Here is a 25,916-nt window from a genome sequence, read left to right on the forward strand (position 1 = left end):
ACATTAGTCTCCAATGAGACTAATGAGGCAGGCTCTAATCTCAAGTGCTTGAACATAGATGCGCTGACTCTGAGCAAATAACCCTGGTGCTTATTCACAGAGGAAACAAGAGGGGGATGAAGCACGCTGCAAATGAATGACTAATTCTGAACTATCATTTTCACTCTCAGCTCACTGGATAAATACGCTGTTTCTCATCTGCGTATCGATACTGTTCAGTAAAACTGTACTTCATGTTTTATAAATGTTTATAAACTGGTAGATTTTCTATTCTATTCTTTTCTATTCTTTTTTTATTTACTGAAACTGATATTTATCTGTAGTTGTCCCCCTCACTGAAGTAATTTGTTGCAATCTAGTAGTTCCTACAAAACACAAAGCTGAAACTGTTGTTTAGGCTTTCCAAGGAACATTAGGCAAATTGGTGCCCACAATATTTTCCTTGTCCTGGCCTACAACCAGTTGCCTACATATAGTGACTATTGAACTGACTGAAAAGTGTTAACTAGTGTTGAGACAAATGATACATTTGGCCATTTTGAGATTATTGACTTGATTTGGAAACATTATGGAAATAGTTACATAGAAACTCAACCTGGTTCTAGGATCGCAATGATTTCAACCTTGAATCAGAGCTCCTACCATTTATTAAAGGCCAGTTTATCAACTGAACTAATTATTGAGTTTAATCTGCTAATAGCTCAGTGTAATGAACAGAAATCAATAAAGCCATCCTTCCAGTCAAGTGAAATTAACTTACAACAAAACTTTAATTTGGATAGTTAATCCTGCGTAAACTGTTGGATTCTTTCTTGACATTAATGTATTTAGTTATGAATATTTAAATATTAGTTCTTCTTAACAACAATGAGATTATACTGTATATATACATATAATGAAATGTATAAATGATTCTCATATTTGTATTGGTTGTTATTTTGATAGATCTATATATTGTTTGGTAATGTCTTGCCAATAGATATATTTTTTAGTTTTGAGTAAATTTAGTTTAAAATGTTTTTGTTTTTCTTTATAACTGGTTATTTTTGAGGTGTCCATTGACTGCTTTTGCTTGTTTTGTTTAACTTCACATGTCAGATGGCTGAATGAAAAAGAGTACAAGAGCAGCCACATCTGGCAGCTGTCTTCACCCTTGTGCTCTCTGTCCTGTTTAAGTCCTGATAGGTGTGTCTATGACAGATCCATGCCTGCCCTCTCCTCTATAGGTTCTCTAGGTCCTCTAGGAAAAAAAATCATATTGACAGACAAACAGAAAATATTTCTGAGTGATACATCCCTGTGTTCTCATAATATTTCTGAGACTTTACAAACTTACTGTATGTTTTGAGAGAAATGGACGTGACGACAATTTTTTTCGGGGCCGGTATTGGAATCGATAGAACTTTGCTTTTCATGGTATTGGTGCTAGAATATCTCAGTGGTCTCAATTAAGAGGCTTTCATTCATTTTCAATGCTTAGATGCAGAACATAGCAGTGTAATGGAAGCAAAAATGGAAACAATGAAGTGCCCAGTCTACTTGAACTTAACAAACCTCTCTCCTCCCTCCCTTCTTTTTCCTGGTTACCATCAGAACCATTCCCTAGATAGCAGGCGCAAAAGCTAATGGAAGTGTCCTCTTTGACTATTGATTACTCTCCAGTGGGAGGGGGAAAAGCATCTCCGACACGGGCAAACATGATTGAATGTAATTCAATAAGAGCAAAAATGGGGCCTTCTCTCTCTCTTTCTCTTTCTACCTCAGATACTGTTCCATGGTTCCCAGCTCAGTGATCTGGCACGTGTTTGCCAATTTCAGCCATGAATTATTCTCAGATGACGTAAGACCAAATAGCCTCTGTAATGATTTCAACACTGTTGAATGTGAAAGATCATGTTTACTTACTCCGGCATGATTTCTAATGTAGAGGAAGCAGGCAGTCCGGCAGTTTGGTGAAATTATTATTCGGCATTCAAGAACTGGCACATGCAGCGATTGTTATGCTTTCAATTAAAATTCTTCCAGCGATGTATTGTTTGTTCTTTGCAGGAGTGGGTTGAATTGATCTTAGTGGTGATGTGGACCGCCTGAGGAAGGATTTTAAATCAGTTGACACTGCTTATGGTTTGGTTTTTGCATATGCTTTGATTCATTGTAAAAACTTGGCGGCTCACCACGGATTTGACTTCAAAGAAAGTTTGCTGTATAACACATTCCCAAATGTCTCAAAGGTGTTAAGGTTTCGTGTTCCTAATTTTACAAAACTAATTTGTAATTGCAAAACAAGAAATGATTTGGGATGCAAGGAAAATGAAGAAATACACACCTACTCGGTTCCTTCTTTTCCACTTGAATTAGTGTAAGGACAGCAACACAGAACACCCGATTTACTGAAGAGTAAAGTGATAACCTCTCCCATAATGCCCTCCCTTTTCATGGAAACCATTTTTTTCTCTCTATCTGAGTCATGTGTAGGAGGCTTGTCTTCTTCTTTCCACGAAAGACAAATGTGTACTCAAAGTAAAGTTTCATTGCAGTACTGCAGATCAGCCCAAACAATCATTATAAGTATGTGCGCTTCACTTAAAGGCTTATCGAGATTACAGACACTTGTAGGTGTATTTACAGCATCTGTATCCAGTGTCTTTTTAATCAAACAAAGCGTCGTACTTAGCGTTTTTACGTGCGACTTGTCAACCTGAAACCACCGTGTTTTGTGAGTCCAGGAAATTATTTTGTCAACAGTTGATGACCTGAAAAATGGCAAAACCACAGACCACCTTATATATAAATGCCTGTGTGAAACAGTCCACCACAAGCCCATAGGGCTGTTTGTTAAATATGTTTGCCAGCCCATTCGTCACCTCTGTGCCCCATCTTTTGACCTAACATACCACACAATGTGAGTATCAAGGCCGCGGTCAAGGCCGGTGGTTTTCAGGAGGCGAGGTACGTGAGGAGAGGTGCGCTCTCACAGATTGATGAGGCCTGCTCGGTGGCAGGGGTATAGAGTGTTACAGAACAGACGTCCTGCTGGCACGACCTACCCTCTCTGCTTTCTCCTCTCTGCCTTATCGGAACTCCTAATTGTCCTTATGAATATTTTAGAGGAGAGCAGGAACGGAGGGGTTCGGGGGGGGGGGGGGGGGGGGGCTATTGTTTCAAGGGCTCTGATGGCTAATGATCCAGTCTGTGGGTCAAGACGGGTGGGAATGAAAGACAGGTAGTGAGAAAGACTATCGGGCTCGGGAGGAAATGGGTATTGGGGAAGGATGAGGAAAACGATTAATTTGTCTCATCGAAATCTCTCAACTCTTTCCTCCCTTTGTTCGTCATTAACTGTAATAGTTTTACTGTAGATGTGACTGTTAAATAGATGAGATCATTTATTTAGGCCAGTGGGATTGGAGAGCAACATCGTTGCAAGGAAACTTGAGCGATGACTTTGATATGCCTTCACCTCAATTTTGGTTTCAATTCCCAATCTGCTCTCATGTCTCAAAATACCCTTGATTGTGAAAGCGTTCCTTCCCTCACTGTGGCTGCTAATAGCTTGATCAAACCCGCCAGCCTACAGTCTACGAACATCTGCTTGTCTTTGTGGGAAACTATTGCTCCTGGAAGTGTAACACACTCTTACTAGCTAATATGAAATGGCGTATTCACATAAAAACAGCAATCTCAGCGGTCAACCAGCAGTATTTAACTATGGTACGTGGAGATATGCAAAAAAAAAGAGATGCACCCTACGTGAAAACGACTAGATTTTGTCGGGTGGGGAGGCGCATTTCACAGTATGTTGTTTTTTTCTAAACAGCTGCGCAGAAATCATAATTACCGCTTACTGAAAACGAGCCCCCGCTGTCCAGCTTCCTCTGAGAGGAGCGCTCAGACAATAGCACAGAGGCAGGAAGGACACGCATGAGGTCACATCCTGGTTTTTGACTCGATAGCCCATAGAATGAGATCTGAAGTGCAGCACACTGAGACATTTCTTAGTATAGCTATTTTCTTAACCATATGCATTATTATAAGGGCTGGTTTTTTCCATATTTAGTTTATGTCATGTTGTTCTGATTGAATAGGCATCACTGAGCATGTGAGGGACAAAGAAAGTGGAAGTGCAAGTTCCTTGTAATGATAGCTGACTATATTGAAAAATGGTGTATGATTTACTTTGAAACAATTTTTACTCAGGAATTGCTAGTGTATTACACACATGAATTTAGTATGAAATTTTGAAGTAGAACAGACTGAAATAGTATTTTCTTGTAAAACATACTCCAGTAATCTTTGTTTTATTTGCAACTTAAAAAAAATGTTGTACAGTATTCCTCAACAGATAACATATTGTCCTATTGACTTCCTCTCTGCTCAAAGTTTTAAGGGTACTGCTCACTCTCCGCTTGGATAATCATGCTAAACAAAATGCACCGGACACAGTGGTGATGTCATAAGGATTAGCATGCTGCTCAGTGTTGCTACAGGGACGACTCTGTAGGGCCAAAGATATGGAGATGCCTGCTAGAAATGAGGTTAGGACAGATTACAGTACACCAGTCACCCAGAGAGAAACCATGCCTCCATTTTGAATGCAACAATATATGATTGAGCATGCAAACATTACAGCAGATATGCTTTATCTAAGCTAAGATTATACAAAATACTTTCCACATCTTTCTTTTATTCACTCTACTGCAGAGGTCGTGTTAAACCGAATATTTTCCTCCATTGACTGAATTTTTTTAGCAGTGACAGAATAATCTGAAGGCTGCCTGTCATTTTGACAGTTTACACTGAGGGTGATGTATATTGGAACTTGTAACTGTAATTCCCACCCCTGTCCAGTTGGTGGTGGTGAATGCGCTCCAGTGTGGCAGCAGAGCGTGGGTTCAGCCTCCAAAACAAAATTAAAATTGCCACGAGAAGTCGTCTCAAAGACGCAAACCGAATTTTATTTGGTAATATATTGGGCTGTTCATATTTGCCTGTTCAGGCACAAAAGGTTGTGTTTTAATGGCCTCCACTGTCACTGCTGGAGAAAAAAACTGGTTCATCTGTGTTCATCTGTTCTCTTCGTAAATAAACAAACAAACACCTAATGAAGTCTATATGCTCGTGCTGTAAGTTCAAAATGAAAATGTGTATGAAAACAAAAGCTATTCAAAGTTTATTATTAAACTATGAAAAATGAAATGATGTGTGATAATGACGGAATTTTTATGACCCTGTCCGTCAAAATGACGGACAATGAGAAAGTCTAACGCGACCTCTGTTCCAGTCTCTTCTCCACACACACACACACACACACACACACAGCTGCGTCACCGTACTGTATGATTTAATCAGAAATGGAGGATAAGCTCTCCACCCTCACTCCACCCATTACACAGCTCGCACTCTATCATCATCCTCCATTCTTTCTTCAGTTTTTCTTGCGGTTCTGCTTTATTTTGAATGCCAGGCCTACAATTTCCGTCTATATTTTAATCTTCCTTTTATCCATTTGCAGCACATAAGTCAAATACAAAAGACATTTGACAGAACGGGGGTATGAGTGAAATGTTTTTTTCGAGGTATACTGTAAAATACTTTGTGATTTAGACAATATATTTAAACTTCAAAATAAATTGATTTGCAATAAATACATTAAAATATATAAAAATTAATTATTGCTGTAAGAAAGTGTTCTTTGAGGTTGTGTTTAGGGGTAGGGTTACAGGATAGAATATATAGTTTGTAGAGTATAAAAAGCATTATGTCTGGAAAGTCCATATAAAACACCCAACAAACCTGGTGTGTGTGTGTGTGTGTGTGTTGATTATCAACTAAAATTAGTTTTTTTTCCGTATTTAGCTTTTTTTCGATATATATCGGATATTTTCTTGTTAGAAATGTAGCTTCCTTCTATTTTAGATTCAGATTACTTTGCAATCATCTCATGCTAACTTGTATGCTTCGGTATATAACCCTTCAAGAGCACTATCTCTTGAAGAGTGCATGTGCTTTAAAGAGTAAAAATTTGTTGACATAACCTTTATGGCTTTATGAATTTTAATATTGGAGCATCCCTAGCGGTACACATCTTCTCCTGTTTGAGATTTCTTGCAAATCATGTCTTTTTTTGTTAAACTTTATTCTAATTCTGCTTTCTTATTCAAGATGTTTCACAGCATTTCTCTTTCCAGTAATCTTTCCAGTGGCTCGTCAGAGAGTGTCTCAGAGAGGGAAGTTGTGTGTTACAGAAGAAGGCTTTTTAAACTGTTGGGTTTCTAAGTATGTCTCTCTATCCCTCTCTTTCGTTATTCAGTTCTCCTTTTATCTCAAACACATACACACAAACACTGAAATCCCTCACTACATAGTTATGTCGTGCTGGCTTTATGCCAGTCTCTCATTTTTTTTGTGCTGATTGCCAAAGTTTATCAATACAGGTCTAGCTAGTGTTCTATTAAAAAATAATAATAATGGTACTAATATTGGCAGCTGTCCCACTGACTCAGAGCCATGCGGGACATGTTGAACAGATTACACAATATAAGTTTTCAGCTCCCTCTCCAGAACTGCTTACGCCAGCACTGCCCACTCTCCCTCTTTCATACACTCACAATCCAGTCTCACACACACGTACACCGAATAAGCCAGCCATCTCTAAACTCTAATAACAATATGAGTCCTTTCCCCCTGGCAAAATTTACTGTATTAGACAATATTAGAACATTAAATTAAGCAAATGTTTGTTCAGATGCTCAAAGCGCATTTCTTTAATACCCAGAAAAATGCTGTCTAGAGGCATCTCACTAGATTTTCAAACACAGCCATCATCTCATCTGATGCTGTCTTTACAAATAATTTGGTTGGAAAAAGGTTGGAAGGATGCTGCATGCAGTCGTCACTTTGGCCTGTTGATGAGAGATCATGTCAGCCATACACTTAAAGGTGTAATCAAGAATGCAAATTAGCCATCGTGATCAACCTCATGCCCCCATCTGTGCTTGCATTTAATGGATTCACGTGGATCGCTCATTGGCAGCATCTTTTATCTGCTGTAATGCAGCACTGACATGATGTGTCCTTCTATGGCCGTGCTGACGTGCAGAGGCTGCTGATTGGCTGGATCGTAAGGTGAAGGGTCTGACAGGTGTTGGGGGAGAGGGACACCTGTTTGGACATGTGCTGATTTAGTGATCCATTTACTAGAGCTGCGGGCAGTGTCTGTGGGACACCCAAAACATGCCAAGCAATTTAAGAAGGACTTACCAGCGTGCCATCCCGGTCCTTCAGACTTTAAAGCACGGCATGGTGCATGGTGCAAATGTTAGCTCCATACCATGCAAGACAACGGGCGTATTAGTGCGATTGTGTTGCTTCTTTTTGTCAAACTGTTCATGATTGTGACTCAAGTACACACTGCAGCGAAATAGGTTGTCAGTTCACCTTTTATTGCTTAATCGTATTCTGTACACAGAGTTCAGTTCATGGGAGTGACAGCTGCATTCTACAACTCCCGAAAAAATAAACGTAGTGACAACTACGTTTAATGATATGCAGTGTTTATGGAACAGCTAGTTGTTAATAACGTGTTTAAACACACATCAGAGGTGCTTTCATCCGTGTACAATTTAATATGGCATCTACTCGGATTAAGGTCTACTCTATAATGTAGTTCCATCACATTCCTTTGTTTGGAAATGTTGTTTTGCTCATCAGCATTGTGTGCCCATGAGGAGGCTGGCCTGGCGGCCAAGATTTCCACAGGGGCCCCTCCCTGCAGACTCAGGCCCCAGCGGACGGGTGTGTCCCTAGGGTTACTGTGGAAGTCAGCGGCCCTGCCCTGCTCACACAGACCTCGCTGCCCAGCTCCAGCCACAGCGCTTGCCACATAATGAGCAGGTTGGGACAATAATTTGCAGGTCCTGATGGAATCTGTGGCACTCTGGGGGAGAAAGTGCATAGTTTCACTGGTAAACACAGTGTTTCAGAGATCCACATAGGGCCCTGTAAACAGGAAATGACCCGGGAAGAGAGAGCGAGAGCCACCTTCGGCACCACACTAACAGGCTTTATGGTTACAGATGGTCCCAGTAAAGCCATATATCTGTAGCTGTAAGTTGTATACCACTTGCTTTTTTTTTTTTTTTTGCTTAGACATTGCAGAGCAGTGCGCATTGTGCACATGTATAGATTGTTCCTGTGCATCTGTACGAATGCGTTGTGGTGTTTGACTTCACAGTGCTGAGCTCGGTTGCACATGTTGTTAGATAAAGTAGATAAGGATCAACAAAGATCTCACTCTACAGTCACAGAAATACCAGAGGACAGCAGCTGCACTCTAAAGGCACTCTCACACACACCCACACGCGTACCTACACTCTCACACACATCGTGTTGGAGACAACGACTAAGGGGCTTGTTAGTGTAGGGGCTTCACTTCCTTCAAAACATGACTTTTTCATCTGAAAGAACATGTGACCTCTGCTGCCAAACCACCCAGAGGTAGTCTTATTACAGGAGATGTATCTAGTAAGAAACACATCAGGGCATAAAATGAAGATTTCCCTTTTTGGCAACCTTCACTGTCATCTTGTTGATGCTACCGGTCTGATTGGTAATGGAGAGTTTGAAAAAAATAAAAGGTTAACAGTTTACTTAAACACAATATTCAGTGTATATTGTATTATGAAGGTATTCGTAATGCCGTATACTGTAATTGCAAATGCATTATCTTCTCTTTCCATAAATTGTTTAATAAAATTATTAATTTACATTTAATTTTATGTTTTATTTACACATATTCAAAGTAATATTTTCCAAATCAATTATAATTCAGAATGGTGCATTAAATTGTGTGATGTATTTTATAAATGATCATTATCATTCTTTTTTGTACATACTTATAACAGGCTACAATACAATACAATTTTAACCTTTTAACGCTTTTTCCTTTAAAGGCAATAATGCATGATGGTATGTTAAATTATGTATTGCGATGATGCATTTGAACGCATTACACTATTTTAAGGACCAGCTATAAATAGATAATAAAATTCATTATACTGGCCTTAAGTAACATGTTACCAATGGACTCCCCTGACAAAAGAAATACTTCTGCTCCTTCAGGGTAAAAATGGCTAATATTACATCAGGTGCTGGGCCCCTTGCACTTTCCTCTTAAAATAATCAGTCCTCTCCACACGTAAATGCTAGTGACCGGATATGATAATCCATTCAATTTGTACATTGCATTCACTCTGATAGGCTTCTGTGAGTGACAGGTGTGCTGAATTACAGTGAGAGAGCTTCTAAAGCGCTGCACTGTGGGATCCTCTTATGTGTGTGTGTCTTCCAGCTGGGTGGCTTATGATAACTGAAAGATAATGAAATATGCATCGCAACACACACATGCTGAGGGAAATGTATGTTCCTAAAGAAGAGAGCAAAGAGGAGAGAGGGAGAGAAACGCAGAGAGAGAAAAGACGATTTGGTTTTTTCCCAGCCTAATGTTTTTAAGGGAAAGGATAAGGAGTGACAATTCAATTTCCTCCCCAGGGGCTAATGCAATAGGCATGGTGCAACCATCAGCGTATTACCTCTTAATGTATTTGCCGAATTATCCATTGAACTGTTACCAGTGCAATTTCAACATCCTGATCGCAGCTCCTCTGTGTTCTCTAAGCAGCATGCAATTGTAGCAAAGTTCAATAACTGTATTTCTTTATTAAATTCTGTGAATGCACTTTATCAAAATGTTCTGCCTTAGATTATTTAAGTAGTTAATTATCATAATTACTAACCAGTCAATTGCTTTTACTTTGTTTAAATGAACCCAACGATAACAGCTGTTTGGGTTGACATATGTCTATGTATGTGTGAATTTTCCAATTTCATTTTCAGAAATTAAGAAACAAAGGCCATAATGACTGTCCCAGTCCTGATCCAGATGACTGTTTCGGTCACAGTCCCCTCATGGACGATCGTTTCGGCAAACTAAACGAAGAGAGTGATTTAATGTACAAGCGCTGTGGTGTAAGTACTGCTTCCTCCCTGCCTTTTTGTGTTGATCCCTCTTTTTATGTTGATGTTTACTACAGGCGCTTAACAAGAAAGAACACAGAGGCTGTGATAGCCCGGATCCTGACGCCTCATATGTCCTCACCCCTCACACAGAAGAAAAATATAAAAAAATTAATGAAGAGTTTGATAATATGATGCGAAATCATAAAATCGTAAGTAAATGCAATGTTTTTGCTTGGCTTTGTGGCAGAAAGGATACTCCCCCCTCTCCCCCTTTTTTCATTGCCTCACCCTGCAACCACTGTCAGCACCTAAGGACCTTTTTTTTTTTAAAGCATACTCTTTTTCTTTTTTTTGTCCATTGGAAGTGCACTTTTTTTCTCTTTCATTTTGCAGCTCTGACCCTAATAAGATCACATTGTTTGGAGTTATTAAATCCCCACCGCCCCCCCCCCCCCTTTTTTTTGTTGATACATTTCTAAAATAAGATACACTATATAAATACTATACAAGTGAAAAGTTGAATAAAACCCCCCCACAAATGTGCTTATTTGATTAGTGACCTGAAATACTGCAAAAACAAACAAACAGTACAAGTGTGATGTATTTGTGGTATTTATTTTTGGAGAGAATGCCTCGATGTCCAGGTAATTGATGTGTTCATCTCAGCACTCTCCCCAACAGATCTGGAAATTGAATCTTTTCTCTCAGTGCTGTGCTCTGTTCAGGTCGCGTGATGGAGAAGATTTGCCATCGTATAAAGATGGAGCGACTATCTCACCGTTTCTCCTCCACTCATTAGAACTGATTTCTTTTTGTCTCACTTTTCTGGTGGGTGGCAAAACCTGGGTTTGTTTGTTCATCTCCCAGAACCCAGAATCCAAGCACAATCAAATAACTGAACCTTTTTCAAGTTCAAGCTAGTAATAATCGTGATCTTATTAGGTGATGACCATAACATTCTGCACCTGATAGATGGTGTCAGATGATTATTTTCGCTGCACCGAATGGACATTAACAAAGCTCGAGTTATTAACATACTAATATACTCACTAACTGGCTCGCTGCACTATTAAGTGAATTGAGTGGCCTCACACTGTCCCTGCTCACACTCACTCTGGATAACTCTATGGATAGTCAGCAATGCACTGCCTGTTCCTTTGATGAAGATGCCACTGTTGCTGTCGTATGATTTCCTTCTTCTTTGTTTTTGTGTGTGTGTTTTAGTTGTTTTGTTTTGTGAAAACGGCCAAGTGCAGTGCTGGCTATAGCCATACTTGACTGGAGAGCTATTTCAAGAAATGTCCCAAATTTGCATGCCTTCGTAATATATCTTATTTCAAGATGTTGTTTTATGTATTGAGCCTGGGTAAAAAAAAATTGGTGTTCCGAGCACAGCGAAAATGACTCCCAATAGTAGAATTGTTTTCCAGGAGTATTTCTCACTTTATGCCGGGCTTTTTGGACAGCCCAAGGTGATCCGTAGATATTCCCTCCTGAGATTACATTTTTCCACCCAGCAATCTATCTCCTGTTTTCCTCCATTGTATGATAAAAGCACCAAAGCTCAGGGGTCATCTTTCACTTCTGGTAGAGGCCTGAAGATATGTGCAGTGCACCATTATGGGCCATTCTACCTGAATATCCAGGCTAAATGATTATATCGTTTCTTGTTGAGATATGACTCTGCAGTTATCTGTCTGAATGTCAATTTTGATACTGGGATACTTAGATTAAATATCAGTCTCTAATGCCTCTCACATAAAGCCATGTGTGTGTGTCTCTTCCAGCCGACGGCCTTGCCCCCGCAGAACTTCTCCATGCATGTGGCTGTGCCAGTGACGAACCCCAATGCCATGTCCTACAACCCCGGGGCCTCTCTGAGCAGCCAGAGCCTGTCGGTCGCCACTGCCTCTCTGAGTGACGGTGCCATGCTGTCTCCTCCTCAGGGTTCTCTGCACAGAAACGTAGTGTCTGGCGGGCCCCCACAGAGGCCCCCCAGCACAGGCAACGCAGGTTTGTGCAATTCCCTCAACATTCTTTAATTTCTACCAACAAAAGTGGGGCAGGCACAGCTCCGTCATGGGATTCTGCTATTGTAATGGCGTGTATATCAAGAGATGTGTTTTCTGTCTTATTGCTTTGCTTTTAAAATTCAATATAGATGTTTTTTTTTTTTTTTCTGTCTCACATTGAGAGATCTGTAATAATGGAGAAGTAATGTTGTTTCCCAGCTTTTATGCACAGACATCTATATATTTCTTCTTATGCTTTGCGTTTCACAACTTCTCAGCCCTAGCATGGGTGGAACGGAAGTGAGATCAATTAGTAGTCTCCTGGAAGTGGTCTCCATGACGACTGCAGGCTTTAATACCATCTGATCTTTAAGCTGGTCTGACAGCAGTGGGCTTTGTGACTGGGCCACACCAACCCAAGTGTGAAAAATGAAAGACAGACAGTCGTACAGATAGTGAATACACTTGTGATGTGTTTCGTAAACATTTTTCCTGTGACAAAAGATGAAAATGCAGCAGAAAGCTTTTTAGATTTACACTGAACCTTTATAAGGAACCTTGCAACCTGAAAATCCATAAATAGCTGTTTTGCATTTGGCCCTTGTGCGCCTTATACGTCTTCAAGCTGTAACACAAGTGTTAAATGCATGTTTTTCTGCACTGGACACATTAGTCATCCTTTTATCTCTGTTGCTATGTAGGAGGGAGGCTTGATCATAGTAGAGTGCAAAAACACCGCTGCGTTGCATCGCTGCTAAATAATGTTTGATGTTCCAACAACAGCCATTACTGACCTCAACAATACCCAAACAACACTCGCCCTCCACAGGCCAGCACACGCTCTTTGGAGGTTGTACTCAACAGTGCAAATGCTGTTTGAAATCACGATGGCAAGATTTGATTGTGTAGTTGACTTCAAAAATACAATAAAGCAGCAATATTGTGAAGTAATATTTTTAATATTTTATTATTCTATTTTATTGAATTTTAAAAAGCAATACATTTTTGTGATGGCAAAGCTAAATTTTCAACAGCCATTATTTTACATGATCCTTCAGAAAACATTATAATATGCAGATTTGGTGCTCAAGAAACATTTCTTATTATTATTAATGTTAAAAATGGTTGTTCTACAAAATATTTTTGTGGAAATTGTGATATATTTTATTCCAGGATTCTTCGATGAATAGAATGTTTTTTTTTTTTGTAGCAATATAAAAATCTTTATCGTCACCTTTGATCAATTGAATGCATCCTTCCTAAATAAGGTTTTAATAAAAAAAAATAATAATAATAATAATCGTACTGACCCCAAACTTTTGAACAGTATTGTTTGTAATTTAACTTATGTATACAGTTCAGAAAATGTTAGGTGCTAAAGAATAACTAGTACATTTTATTTCCTGCCAGGCGAAAGATGTCAGCACACTTAGATAAGTAATACAATTTGCCACAATTTGAGAGAACATTCATGTCCGTAGCACAAACAGTGTATAATTATAGTTAGAATTAAGGGTTTGTTAAAATCCCAAAGTATGAGATGAGCAATAGTTATTCTTGCCTTAGCAGGCAGTTTCACTCCTTAAAATTCTGCAACACTGAAATGTGTTTGACACACTAAAGGGAGCAGAGCTTGGCCTGTCACACACATGTACCCACACACTTGGAGATAAAAGATGCAGATGGTTAATCATCTCATTTTGTGCATCTCATTAGGTGACATGCTGGGTACCCTCACAGAGCTCCCAGTGCCAAGCGGTGTCGACTCCAGCCCTGCGGGTTAGTCCTCTGGGGTGACTGCACCAGCTCCTGTGTCAATAGATGTTTCGCTTTGCAGGGGTTTCTGAATCCGGCTTCTGTTTTTATGATTGATATGGTTGATTTGTAAGAGAGGGTCTCTTTTTTCAGGAAGTACGTTGCCCTCTTTCTTGGTCCTAACGGAGTAGCACCATCTTTACCCCTGTGATCAGATAAGCGGTTCACCCTCAGTCGCTTCTCCTCTGCTTAGAGTATAACTGGCATGTTACAGTAGCACACCACCCCCTTCTCTCTCTTGATATTTGGAAATCTAGGCCAAACCGTTATGAGCCAGTGATGGATGTTGAAGTGACTCTGCCCTTTATGAGGACATCAGAAGGATATTATCAAGGGGTTTTTCTATGGCTTCTCATGAAAAAAAGAAAAGATGTATATTAGCATATAACAATTATCATTCACAGAAAACCGGTGCTGACTTGTGGGTTCAGGCGTTTGATAAAGCGGGCGTAAACAGTCATGTGATGATGTAAAATGGCGCCAGCTGCGAGAGTCTCTGCCCTGCTGCTTGTGTGTACACACACAGTCAAGTCACCAAGGACGCACACAAGGTCATGTGTCCAACTGTTTTTCCCTGACAGTTACAAATACAAGGGTTGCCTCCATTCTCTAGTGGGCCGCTCTGTCTATGTCAGCTGTAGACCAGGGCTACTTTTTCAACATTACAAAGCATCCGAGCACAAGAGCATGACTGCTGGAACAACAAGCCATGAGATTCATGCTCTCTCACATGATCTTGAAGATTCCTCCTGCCCTAATTTGCTGGGGGGTTTTTTGTTTAGTTTTTTTTTGCTGGAAATCTTAAGGCACTGATATACTTCAAACTAAATCAAAGAATTAACTGGTGTGTTGTCATTTTAAACAAAATCAGGCCAAAACAAAGTTCATTTGGAGCTCATATCGGGAGTTCAAAACAGCCTGCCAAAGCAAACTTTCTGGAAAAGTTCGCTCTAGCTGGTAAACACTTATATATTGGACAAAATGCTATATAAACAAGCATGACCTGACATACATATCCATGTCGCTATGATCAGATGCTTTCTTAACTGCTGTTTTCTAACCAGGCATTTTTTTTTGTGTGTTTATTTTGTTATTGCGAGGAAATATGCTGCTTTCTAGCGGCGTGGGTGGATTCGGTATGTTCCCTATGGTTATACCGCTGCTCAGGTAATTATTTTCACCCCAATCGAAGAACAAAAAGGAATTTAGTCGTGAGTATATCGAGGCCTTAAACGTCAACCGGAAACATTAGATGTAGTGCAGGTGCAGCTTAGATGCATCTCAGCAAGAAGTTCCTTTTTGTCTGTGTCTGTGTGTACGAAACGGTTAACTGTTCCAGCAGCTGATTCAGACAGGCAGGTAAATAAACTCAGCATTTCCTTTAAGTCTTCGACCCCCTGCCTCCATCCCTCCCGGCCCCCTCGAGTTTCCTTCCCCCTATTGACAGGTGCATCTGTTTTCCTGGTACTGTGACAGTCCTTATACGGCTGGCGTAAGCCTGCTAAATGCCTGACCCAGCAGAACCCGGCAAGCATTCGGACCATGACATCCCTCTAAGACTCTTGTGCACAATGACCAGGCAACCTGTCATAAGCATTCTGTGGCAGTGAGAGGCAGAGACAGGTGGTATTTAACCATCTTTTTGCCAACTAAACACACTCACACACAGAAATGCGCTTACTGAGTGCTACTGCTAAGTGTCCGAGACTCTCTTGATTGAATGTACACGGTGGGAGAAAATATTGGCTTTTGAGTCTCTTATGAGATCATGTACAGTATAGCACTCGGAGCCTTTTGGTAATGAATACCTCAGAGTACTTTTTCAGTTACACGGTGCAGAATTCATTGCTATTATGCACCCGATGCCTCTCATCAGTCTTTGAATAATTGTCAGACATTACTGAGCCAGTCCCCAGTAGCATAGTCCCTTTGCGACAGTGGTGCAGAGGATCTCTTTAAGAATCAATATTTAGAGATTTGAAACAAGGATGTCGGTCTATATAAATGACACCCGGGCTTAGCCTATTAGTGCTATATCATAATGCAAAAATACCTACACCATTTAAATCGGAATTCAATATTTTCAAGGATTTATAACATGTTGCCATAAAGGTATGGTAGAAAAATACATGGAAATAAAAACACTTTGTTTGAAATAATTATATTCATAAACATTTGATTAAAAATATTATAAAATAATGAAACATATTGTAATATAATAAATTCTGACTGAATTGTGAAAATCATATATTTTAAATGTAAACGTTTGTAAACAAAAATGTAATTAATAAATAAATTTATTATCAAATGTTATAAAATATAAATACAACATAATAAAACAACGTATTATACTTTTGTATGTTTGTGTATATATATGTATTATTTTATTATGAGGTGACAAAGGCCATAAGTTTAAATATATATTACATTTTAAATATTTTATTATTTTAATTGACAATTATTTTATTGACCTGTACTGTACGTTTCTAATAAAACCTAAATTTTTGCTCCGAGCGGGTAAAGATACTTTTCCCATAGGTACACAGATAGCAGCAGAAGTGAGAGGGGGAAGCGAAGTATAGCTCAGAGAGAGCGGGAGCAGTGGCGTGAAACTGTCGCAGATGAGTGATAGAGAAATGGAGTGTGTGAATGTGTGCAGGGATGGCGCCCTGTGCCGCTCATGGGAATGCTGTTGTTTTTGCCATCATCGCTAATGCCAGACTCCTCCACAAGTTTTGACTTTGGGAGAGAAATGCTATGAGAAATATTCTGAATGTTTAGGCTTGTTATTAGTTTATTAATTACCCAATAAATAATGCATTTGCGGTTAAATTAAGTTCTTTATCTGTGCACTTCTAAATCATCCAGCACTGACATTTGGGGTTCTAGGTTTAGTCACGGCCCAGCCTAGAGTATCTGGGGTGTATTTAAGGTCCTGGACGTACAGTGCTTAGTTGACAGGGGCATTATGGGGTGTGGCAAGGAGCGTATGCCCAGAGGTCTCAGGCCTTTGGCTCCGTGGTCACATAGCGCAGCATTTGGCTCTCTGATCGCATAGCGCAGCTGTTGTTTGTTCCAAACAGCTTCGACCAGCGTGGCTGCCTTGGAGAGGAATCACTTTAGTGCTCCTGTCAGATGGCAATTCCTTGCATATTCCGTGCATTCCTTGCATACAGAGCAGGGACATCTCAGAGCAGAGCCTGCAGGAATGCAGCTCACAGCACACTTCCTCTGCTCTTTCCCCTGTGTAGAGCGACCTCATATTGCCTGAATGAGTTCAGCGGAATGCTCTGATCACCAGTTAAGCCAAAGGAATAGTGAAGAGGATCTAAACTATAATCCAAGCACATACACCAGCTCTCCTCTTCAGGGAGAAAAAAAACTTTTTCATCATGTTGACATGCCCAGCTGGGGTGCAAATGAATCTTTTTGTTCGTGAAATATCAGGCTCGTGTTGTAGCACGATTCTTTCTTTTCTGAAGCAATTCGGTGTTACCTAACTATGTACAGTTGCTGGAGGTCAGGATGAATCATCAGCACTGTGAAACTAAATGGCTTAGTTTCCTCTCAGAGTTCTCTGATATGGAAGCTCTGCACGCTTCCAGCTGAATATTTGGTTTCGGATCATCTTCGTTTCAGATTTTATTTTGTTGTTGACTTGTGCGGGGAACAGAAGGCCTAGTTTCTGTCAAATTACCCAGATCTCGTTGTTGACTAACAAATCATTGGCACTGTTTTTCTGTTGATGCAAGAGAAAAATATCTCTTCCCACATGGTGGATTTTTCCAGTTGAACCAGACCCGGTCTTTAGCAGTCATTATACAAAGTATAACATAATTTTATTGTTTATTTTAGTATGCAATTTAATTACATGTAATTGTATACATCTGTATGTATTTATATCGTTTAGTTTTATTTAATATCTTTTTATATTATTATATGTTTTAAAATTATTGTACGTATCATTATAAATGAATAATCAATTCTATTTATTTATGACTGAAATCTGAATGTGAAAGCTCACAAGTTTAGTACATTTTAAGCCTGAATGAAGCAACTGACAGCTCTTGCTTGGCATTATCAGTCCTGCAGACAGTACCCTCACGATTTAGTTGAATTTTTTGTCAGTTGTCCCAACATACTTCAGCACCTGTCTTGTCCTTAAGCACAGGTCCTGTGTGTTTATTTGTGAAGAAAGAAGGGATACAGCCCAGCACAAATCACTTATGGCTGAAGAGCCCTCAACTCCAGAAGGTGAACAAGTCCTTGATGCTTTGTGCTCACTCTCCTTTGATCCGAGATATCTTTCGATCATCTCCATCTTAACAGCACCGCTTCTTAGGTCTGTCAAAGTATTTGTGCTTCTGAATTGGATAACTGGGAGTACCGAACATGTTAGAACCTTGTGTTTTCTAATAATAGTAGAGTGTTAAATATAAAATAGTTAAATTGACTTATATTCAGTGTTTTCAACAGCGAAGTTGCTGGTTTAGCAACTATCTTAATTTAATTAAAAGTGAAACGATGTGAAGTCTTGTAAAGGTAGATGTGCTTTCATCATGGGATCGCAGAAGTGTGGCTGATACATTAGAAGATCAGATCCCACACATTCAATTAGATTATTGCAAACAATTTGGCACTGCTAGTTGAAGTGTTAAAGACACCTTGTTCAAGCTGACAAGAGCAAACTCTCAGCTTTGCGGATTATGCCAAAGTTCACAATGCGTGATCATGCACAAATAGGAATTGATGCAAACGTAATGTTTCCAGAAATACATGATACGTGTTTTGATGAGCACCAATTAGCAATCTGATGAGCCGATCTTTGAGGCGATCTCGAATTCAGTTTTGAGCACAACGCAGCGTACACAGATGTGCTTTTGGGCCGTTCAGGACCGTCTCTGTTAAAAACGAGGGTTTGTTTGGAGTTGTATCTGTGTTATGCAATGTGCTTAGAAGCTGCACAGCTTTCTTCATTAATACTGAGGAATAATAGGCTGGTTCCTAGAAAGAGCGTTTATGTGCCAGTTACTTTACTATATCTTGAGGTCCACGGCGCCATCCCGCTCCAGTGCTACCGGCCTTTTTTTCTTTCTTTTTTCTCAGATACCTCATGGAGGCATAACAAATTATATTTATTTTTTGTACAAAAGGGTTCTCCAAGTAAAATATGAATTGGATTTTTTGGCACCAACAGTTGGAACTCTTTTCCCAGCTCACATTGTTCCTGTGCATGATTTCTGGAGCCAAAACAATATGGCTGCACCCGTTAAAGAGGTACTGTTCAGCCTCATTAATTAAGACTATAATTAGAATTTGGACTCTGTTCCTCTTAATCTATTAGGGAGGCGAAGCTTTGATTCTGAAATCCATTAGTCTTTTCTCATTCATGCATACTTTGCCCCTTTAAAGACACCATGTTGCTCAAGGTAATGACGACTTATAAATGGTTAGGACTTTTCTGGTGCTTTTTATCAAAACAGCCTTGCTCTGAAAAGAAACAAATTATTTGTTTTGTAAAAGCGGGTCATTATGTAACCATGCTCCCAAAGGATCGTGCATTACTCAGAGCTGAGCGAGAGACTTATTTTATGAGGGTAAGCAGCATTGTTCAAGACAGCAATGTAATAAGGCATTACTCTTCTGTATTATGTGTTCATTTAGGAATTGTGACACTGGGTTCACTCTGTTGGGTATGAGAGGATTTAATGCGGGACTTACATAGACATGGTGTTTCAAGAGCAAGAGGGGTGGGGACACTGCTTACAGTTCAGAATGAGAGCAGCTTATGTCTCAGTAGGGCCTCAGTTACACATTCCGCCTTTTTGAGAACAGGCGCCTTTTACAGAAATTGGGAGCATTTCAACGTAATGATATCATCCTCCTTTTGATCATTATCAGAGTAATGCACTGGCGCTGTGCTTTTTTTTTTTTTTACAGTAATTACAAGATATTTTCCTCCCTCTCACTGCAGGTTCACACATTCCAGTGCTCACATTCATCGTATATTTCATGTCAATTGAAAAAACATTCACAGTAGCATCAAAAAATGAAGACGCATTCTTTATTAAGTACTGTTTTCCTCATTTAGAATAGTAGCCATCAAAGTCATCAAACTATTACATAATGCAGATTATATTTATGCATTTCATTTTATATATGTATATATATATATATATATATATATATATAGAAGATATATGTAAGTGCATTAAATGTGTTCTAATATTTCTGTTTGCAGTATGTATTGCTGCTTCCACTTGTGTTGAATTATTCCTAATTTTCTTTGTCACTTTGGATAAGAGCATCTGCAAAATGAATACATGTTAATGTTATACTTGCCAAGTTTCATGAAAGGTATTTATTTGTCCCAGACAATTGATGAAACAGCTGATGCAGTGCTTAAGCTTTTAATTACAACCTGCAAAAAGTTTGCTTTGATATTCATTGAGTTTTATAAGTTAGTGAACACACATAACTGCATGCAGATTTAGCTTCAACTGAAATTCTCGTACAATCTGAGAATAAAATCTTGGAGACGTGAACCGTTGAGTAGTGCACTTGCACCGACATGTTATGTGCGGGTGATCCTAGTTCAAATCTCGCTTGGATCATTTTCCGAAGACACTGTTTGCTGTCTGATTATGAGTATTTCTGTCCATAGATATAACCAAAAAAAAAAGAGCATTACGTGTGTATGTCCCTCTCAGCAGAGGTGTGTTTTAACAGAGACACAGTAAGTGCAGGTCTCTGCTCTCTGTCTCTCAGATGATGGCCTTCTCTCTCGCTGTCCCACAGCAAGCACCCACAGGAAATGAGCATTGGGTGGGGGGGCAGAAAAAAACCCCATGACTAACATTTAATCAAGCTGCTGTTGTTGAGAAAACACATGGAAATAAAAATTACATTGCACTTTGCTGTATGCACAGTTCCAAACAAATGGAAATGAAATGGACCTTTTCTCGAAACCAGAAGACATTGCACTTGTTTGCCTGATGGTTGTTGTTTAGTTGCTCAGCATTTTTCATACTGAGGAGAGAAAACATTGAAACAGAGACCTTAGGGGCAATTGTGCTTTTGGGTTTGAATGTCGGCCAATTGTAATTCCTGTGTTTGTCTTTGGAGGTTACACATTGTGTGAGTAAATGACCCGTGATTGTTAAAGAATATTTCAGATGGTTGTGTGAAGGAACTTGCTAACAATGTGAGCCAGCAGATGGTAGAAAGACATCTTTGTAAAACTCTGAAGTTCACATGAAACCAGAAACCCGCAATATATATAGTATACGGGTGTGAGGTCAGTCAGGTGCAGACTTGATGGATTAGCCTGTTCGTTCTCATGTGATGACATCATTCGCGCACAAACTTTTCAGTATTTATTGTTGACGTTCAACAGACTGCCGTTCAGTCACACTGGGTTCCTCTCATTGTGCTTTTTGGGGTCATTGCCGCATGTGCAAACATTTAACGTGCACATTTTGAATGCATCCCGTTTGCTCTAGTTCAGCAGGAGAAAGATCCAAATAAAAGTGTCTGTAGTTCAGTTTCGAACCAGGAATGGCATACCGTCGACACTCCACCAAAGTTTTAAGATTTGTTCTCCAAAATGGCACTTTAATTGCCTTTGATAGTAGTGAATGGCTGCACTCAGTTGTAATGACTTCAGCCATTCCTTCTTAAAGAGCTCAAGTCACACTACATTTGTTAAACTGAATTGCTTTTCTCATCCTGGGACACACGAAAACAGCATTGTACACCAACAGAACCAAAGGCTCATCAATTTCAAAATTTATGTTTTATTTTCATTAATGTGTGGGATAATTACTAGAACTTTCCCAGAGGGTCGGGAACACTTAACGTTGCGTGCTATGAGATTCTGCGACTGCAGCTGGGAAATGGCATGTCGTCCGATCGACTGATAGCTGTTGGGGATTGGTTGATTAGAGCACAATCCCATGATGCTTTTCGCCCATATGTGTGTCTCAGCAGGAAACGGCTTTGTTAACCCGAGGGGCTCGCCGGGGCTTCTGGGTACACCCAGCGGGAACGGACTGGGTAAAATCATGCCTGCGAAGTCACCGCCGCCACCGGGGGGCAACATGGGCATCGGTAGCCGCAAGCCAGACTTGAGAGTCGTCATCCCCGCATCCAGCAAGGGCATGATGCCACCGCTGGTGAGTATAAAAGAACTGATTCTACATTCACACATCCACAAGATTGTTGCTCCAAATCAATGTTGATCAGCACGCGCAAGCGTTTGAGTGAAATGATGGTCTTTAGACAGTGAAATTAAACTGAAACGGTGTCAGCTACACAACAAGTTGAGCAACGGAGAGAAATATCTGAGATCCAGGTACCCTCACTCCTTCTATTATTCATCTAGAAATTAGAGGGCCTCTCAAATGATTATAATTAAGGTGCAGAGAGCTCTGGCCACATTCAGCACCTGAGGCTGTACCTGGCTGTCAGCCTCATTAATCACTACAACATAAAATGGGAAGCAGAAATAAAGAATATTATTATTATTATATTTAAATATGGTCAATAATTCGTTCGTTTCAGCTGCAGAAGCTGCGCGGGTTTCTTCTACAGCACTGCGCGTGTACAGAATCTTGTTTGGTAAATAGAGTTGGGGTTACGCAGGGCTCTCTTAGCTCAGTGTAAATATACATATGCATGCGAGTCTATGGAATACCACGCCAGCATCTGGAAGCGGTACAGTTTCTTACCCACCATGAATCAAAACAAATCCCACATGCCAAGCTCGTGGCATCTGAAGTCATCAGTAGTAAGAAGCCCAGAGCATTATTCATTTGTGTACATTTGCGTTTATGGTGAGTGTCCTTTTGTTATATGTGTGTGTGTGTGTGTGTGTGTGTGTGTGTGTGTGTGAATGAACTGCCTCAGACAGACAGACTAAGGCAGAGCCTGTGAGAGTGCCTGCAGACAGGCTGTCATTAGAACATAATGGTATTAAATTAATCACATCGCAGTGTGACAGAGTGGGGATGAAGGCTTAATCAGAAGCCCATAGTGTGAGCCAGATAATATCTTGTCGCCCTTGTCGTGTCTCCCCACTGTTATTGATTGAGTGCTGGTATTGAGACAGCACTGGTCTGGCACTACTGAGAAGAAAGCTCAGCGTCCTCAATACTGTACAACTCCATGCTGTCAGCTGGCTTCGAACAAAGGGATATATGCATATGCATATGCAAAAAGAGACACCCTAATGCCATAATACATTTTTTTTTCTTTCGGAAGTGAAAAAGAAGGACAACTGGTTACATTTGGGCCAAAAGTATCGAGAGAAACTGTGAATTACGGAGTTGACTAGCACTTTGCAAATATATTATGAGAGAGAGAGAACAGGGGGAAAAAATCTAGGTTTGCAATTTGGAGTTGCTGTGCTATTAGCTCGAAATAAGTTGTACATTACTATTTTTAATGTGTTTGAAAGAAGTCTCTTTGATTAAAATATACAGAAACAACAGTTATATTGTGAAATATTATTACAATTTAAAATCGTTTTCTATTTGAATATAATTTAAAATATGATTTATTTCTGTGATGCAAAACTAAATTTTCATCAGCCATTACTCCAGTCTTCAGTGTCACATGATCCTTCAGAAATCATTCTAATGTGCTGATTTATTATAAATGTTGGAAACAGTTGTGCTGCTGTTTTATAATGATTTTTTATATATATATATTTTTTTTAGGATTATTTGATGAATATAAAGTTTAAAAAGAACAACATTTATTTAATATAGAAATCTTTTGTAGCAATATAGTGTTTAAAAGTTTGGGGTCAGTAATTTTTTCTTCTTTTTTTGTGGCTTTTATTCAGCAAGGATGTGTTAAGTTGATAAAAAGTTATAGTAGAGATTTATATTGTTAGAAAATATTTCTATTTTGAATAAATGCTGTTCTTTTACATTTTTTATACAACATTAAATCCTGAAAAAAGTATCACAGGTTCCCAAAAAAATATTAAGCAGCACAACTGTTTCCAACATTGATAATAATCAAATCAAATCAGCATATTAGAATGATTTCTAAAGGATTTAGTAATGATGTCCAAAGTAATGATGCTGAAAATTCACCTTTGATTACATAAATAAATTAAATTTTAAAGTATGTAAAAAAAAAAAAAAAATTAACCAAGAAAACCATTATTTGAATTTTTTTGAATTTTTTTTATCAAATAAATGCAGGCTTGATGAGCGACTTCTTTCAAAGACATAAATTAGCTATATATATAATTGTATATAAATATATAATTTATCCAATTCAATTTATATAAATAATATTTAAAACACATTATTATATTACAAATAAATATTACATGCATGTTAAAATGTAACATAAAGTTCTTATATTCTCAAGAGTTCTTAGCTACATTTTCTCGCTCTCATTTAACCTAGTGTTTACCATTCCACTCTGGTAAATAATCAATTAAATCAAGTGGAGGACTGTGCCAATGAAAGCAAAATGATTGATGGAGCTATTGGAAACACAAGCTCATGTATGGATGAGTGTCTGAGGTGAAGGGTTAAGCACATCCTAGCTGTGAGGTCAAGCTTCTCAATGATTTGTTTTTCCCCTAAGGACTTAAAAACCCCACTACTTTTCTCCCTTACTCCACTATTACTCTCCCTTTGTTTAGCATTTCACACCTAATTGCTGTGTTGTACAAACCACATGGCCATGAGGAATGAAAATGTTGTGTATTTAGTGCCAACAAATTTGACTTTTCATTTGAATTTGACTCCGAATTTGAATTTCCAGTTTTATTGCAAGTAACCCGAGGCAGCGTTCGGTTCACGCTTTAGTCTCTGAATTTGAATAAGTTAGTTTAAAGGCACGTCCTGGTGCGAACGGGGGGGTTGACCCCGCTCAGCTTAGGTGTGCCACCTGGCTCTTTACTGACAGCTTCGTCTGCTCTTTTCTGTTGGAAGCAGTCGGAGGAGGAAGAGATGGAGTTGGTGAGTTTCACAGAATGCCTTGGGAAGACTGATACAGGGTTCAGTTTGGTTTTAAAATCACACTGCCACACAGCTTAGTGAGATGATTCCACTGCTTGCGTAAAGATACACTAAAGCCAACCTGAACTGGATAAACTCATGAGTGTTGTGTGGATGTCTGGTCTGCATTGTGTGTGACTCACACTGCATGTACTGAGCCTTTTTAAGGAAGTTTGAAAGAGCCACAGTATGTTCCGAAATGTACGTGTACGTGTGTGTGTTTGTGCTAAAGAAAGAGTGTTGTGGGTGTATTTGAAGAAGAAAAGGAAAATGATGAATCCACAGAATCCCCAAAGATGCAATCATTAGTAATTATTTAATATTTGCCTAAGGCCTCACCAATAAGTCTGGTATCAGCTTATTAAAGCAACGTAAAAGCTTTGATCAATCAAAGCAACATTTTAAGAAACACAATCCACATAAAACATGTTCTAGCAGTCAACATATTTGAGTATTACCCAAATTCTTATTCTCTTGTGTTTCTTGTTTTTTGGCCTGGGCAGTGATTGCTTTATGATGATGATGTTGTTAAAATGGAGTTGAGTCCAAAATGATGACATCAGTTGAGGAGAACGCCAAATGCTGTCAGAGAACATACTTTCACTAGCAAATGAAACAAATGTGAATGCATTTTACAATATTGAAACACTACTGTACAACATTGAAAGACCACTGTTCTGTAGCATCTACATTCCACATTAGTTGAGAGACTATGCGATGTCCATCTCAGACTCAATCTCAGTATGTAGATTGAATATTCATCTACTGTACCTCAGCTAATGTAAAACTGAGCAAAATTGCTTTGAATTAAATATGCTTTTTTAAGTGTGTGTGTTTGTTTGTGGTTCAGATATACCCTACGTTATGGGGTTAAAATGTCCTCACAAAGATGGCAATATCCACAACAGTTTTTGGTCCCCATGAGGAAAACAACTTATAAATCATACAAAGTGATGTTTTTTGAAAAGCTAAAAATGCAGAAAGTTTTCTGTGATGGGTAGGTTTAGGGGGATAGAATATACAGTTTGCACAGTATAAAAATCGTTAT

At 39.2% G+C, this 25,916-nt stretch overlaps 1 protein-coding gene across 8 annotated transcripts in view; it reads left to right on the forward strand.

Annotated features, from left to right (window-relative positions):
* mef2aa (myocyte enhancer factor 2aa) overlaps positions 1 to 25,916 on the forward strand; it is an 81,403-nt gene that overhangs the window by 49,330 nt on the left and 6,157 nt on the right. For 2 of the 8 annotated variants that reach the window (XM_084409577.1, XM_084409576.1), the window contains 4 exons: positions 9,895 to 10,026; positions 10,092 to 10,226; positions 11,805 to 12,030; positions 21,831 to 22,018. In XM_084409577.1, coding sequence (XP_084265703.1) covers positions 9,895 to 10,026; positions 10,092 to 10,226; positions 11,805 to 12,030; positions 21,831 to 22,018 — 681 coding nt within the window. The remainder of the gene's footprint in view (positions 1 to 9,894; positions 10,027 to 10,091; positions 10,227 to 11,804; positions 12,031 to 21,830; positions 22,019 to 25,916) is intronic. The other 6 variants (XM_084409580.1, XM_084409579.1, XM_084409578.1 and 3 more) reach the window with 5 other exon arrangements.

This window comes from Rutilus rutilus (assembly GCF_951802725.1).
Source record: "Rutilus rutilus genome assembly, chromosome: 5".
Classification (NCBI taxonomy): Eukaryota; Metazoa; Chordata; class Actinopteri; order Cypriniformes; family Leuciscidae; genus Rutilus; species Rutilus rutilus.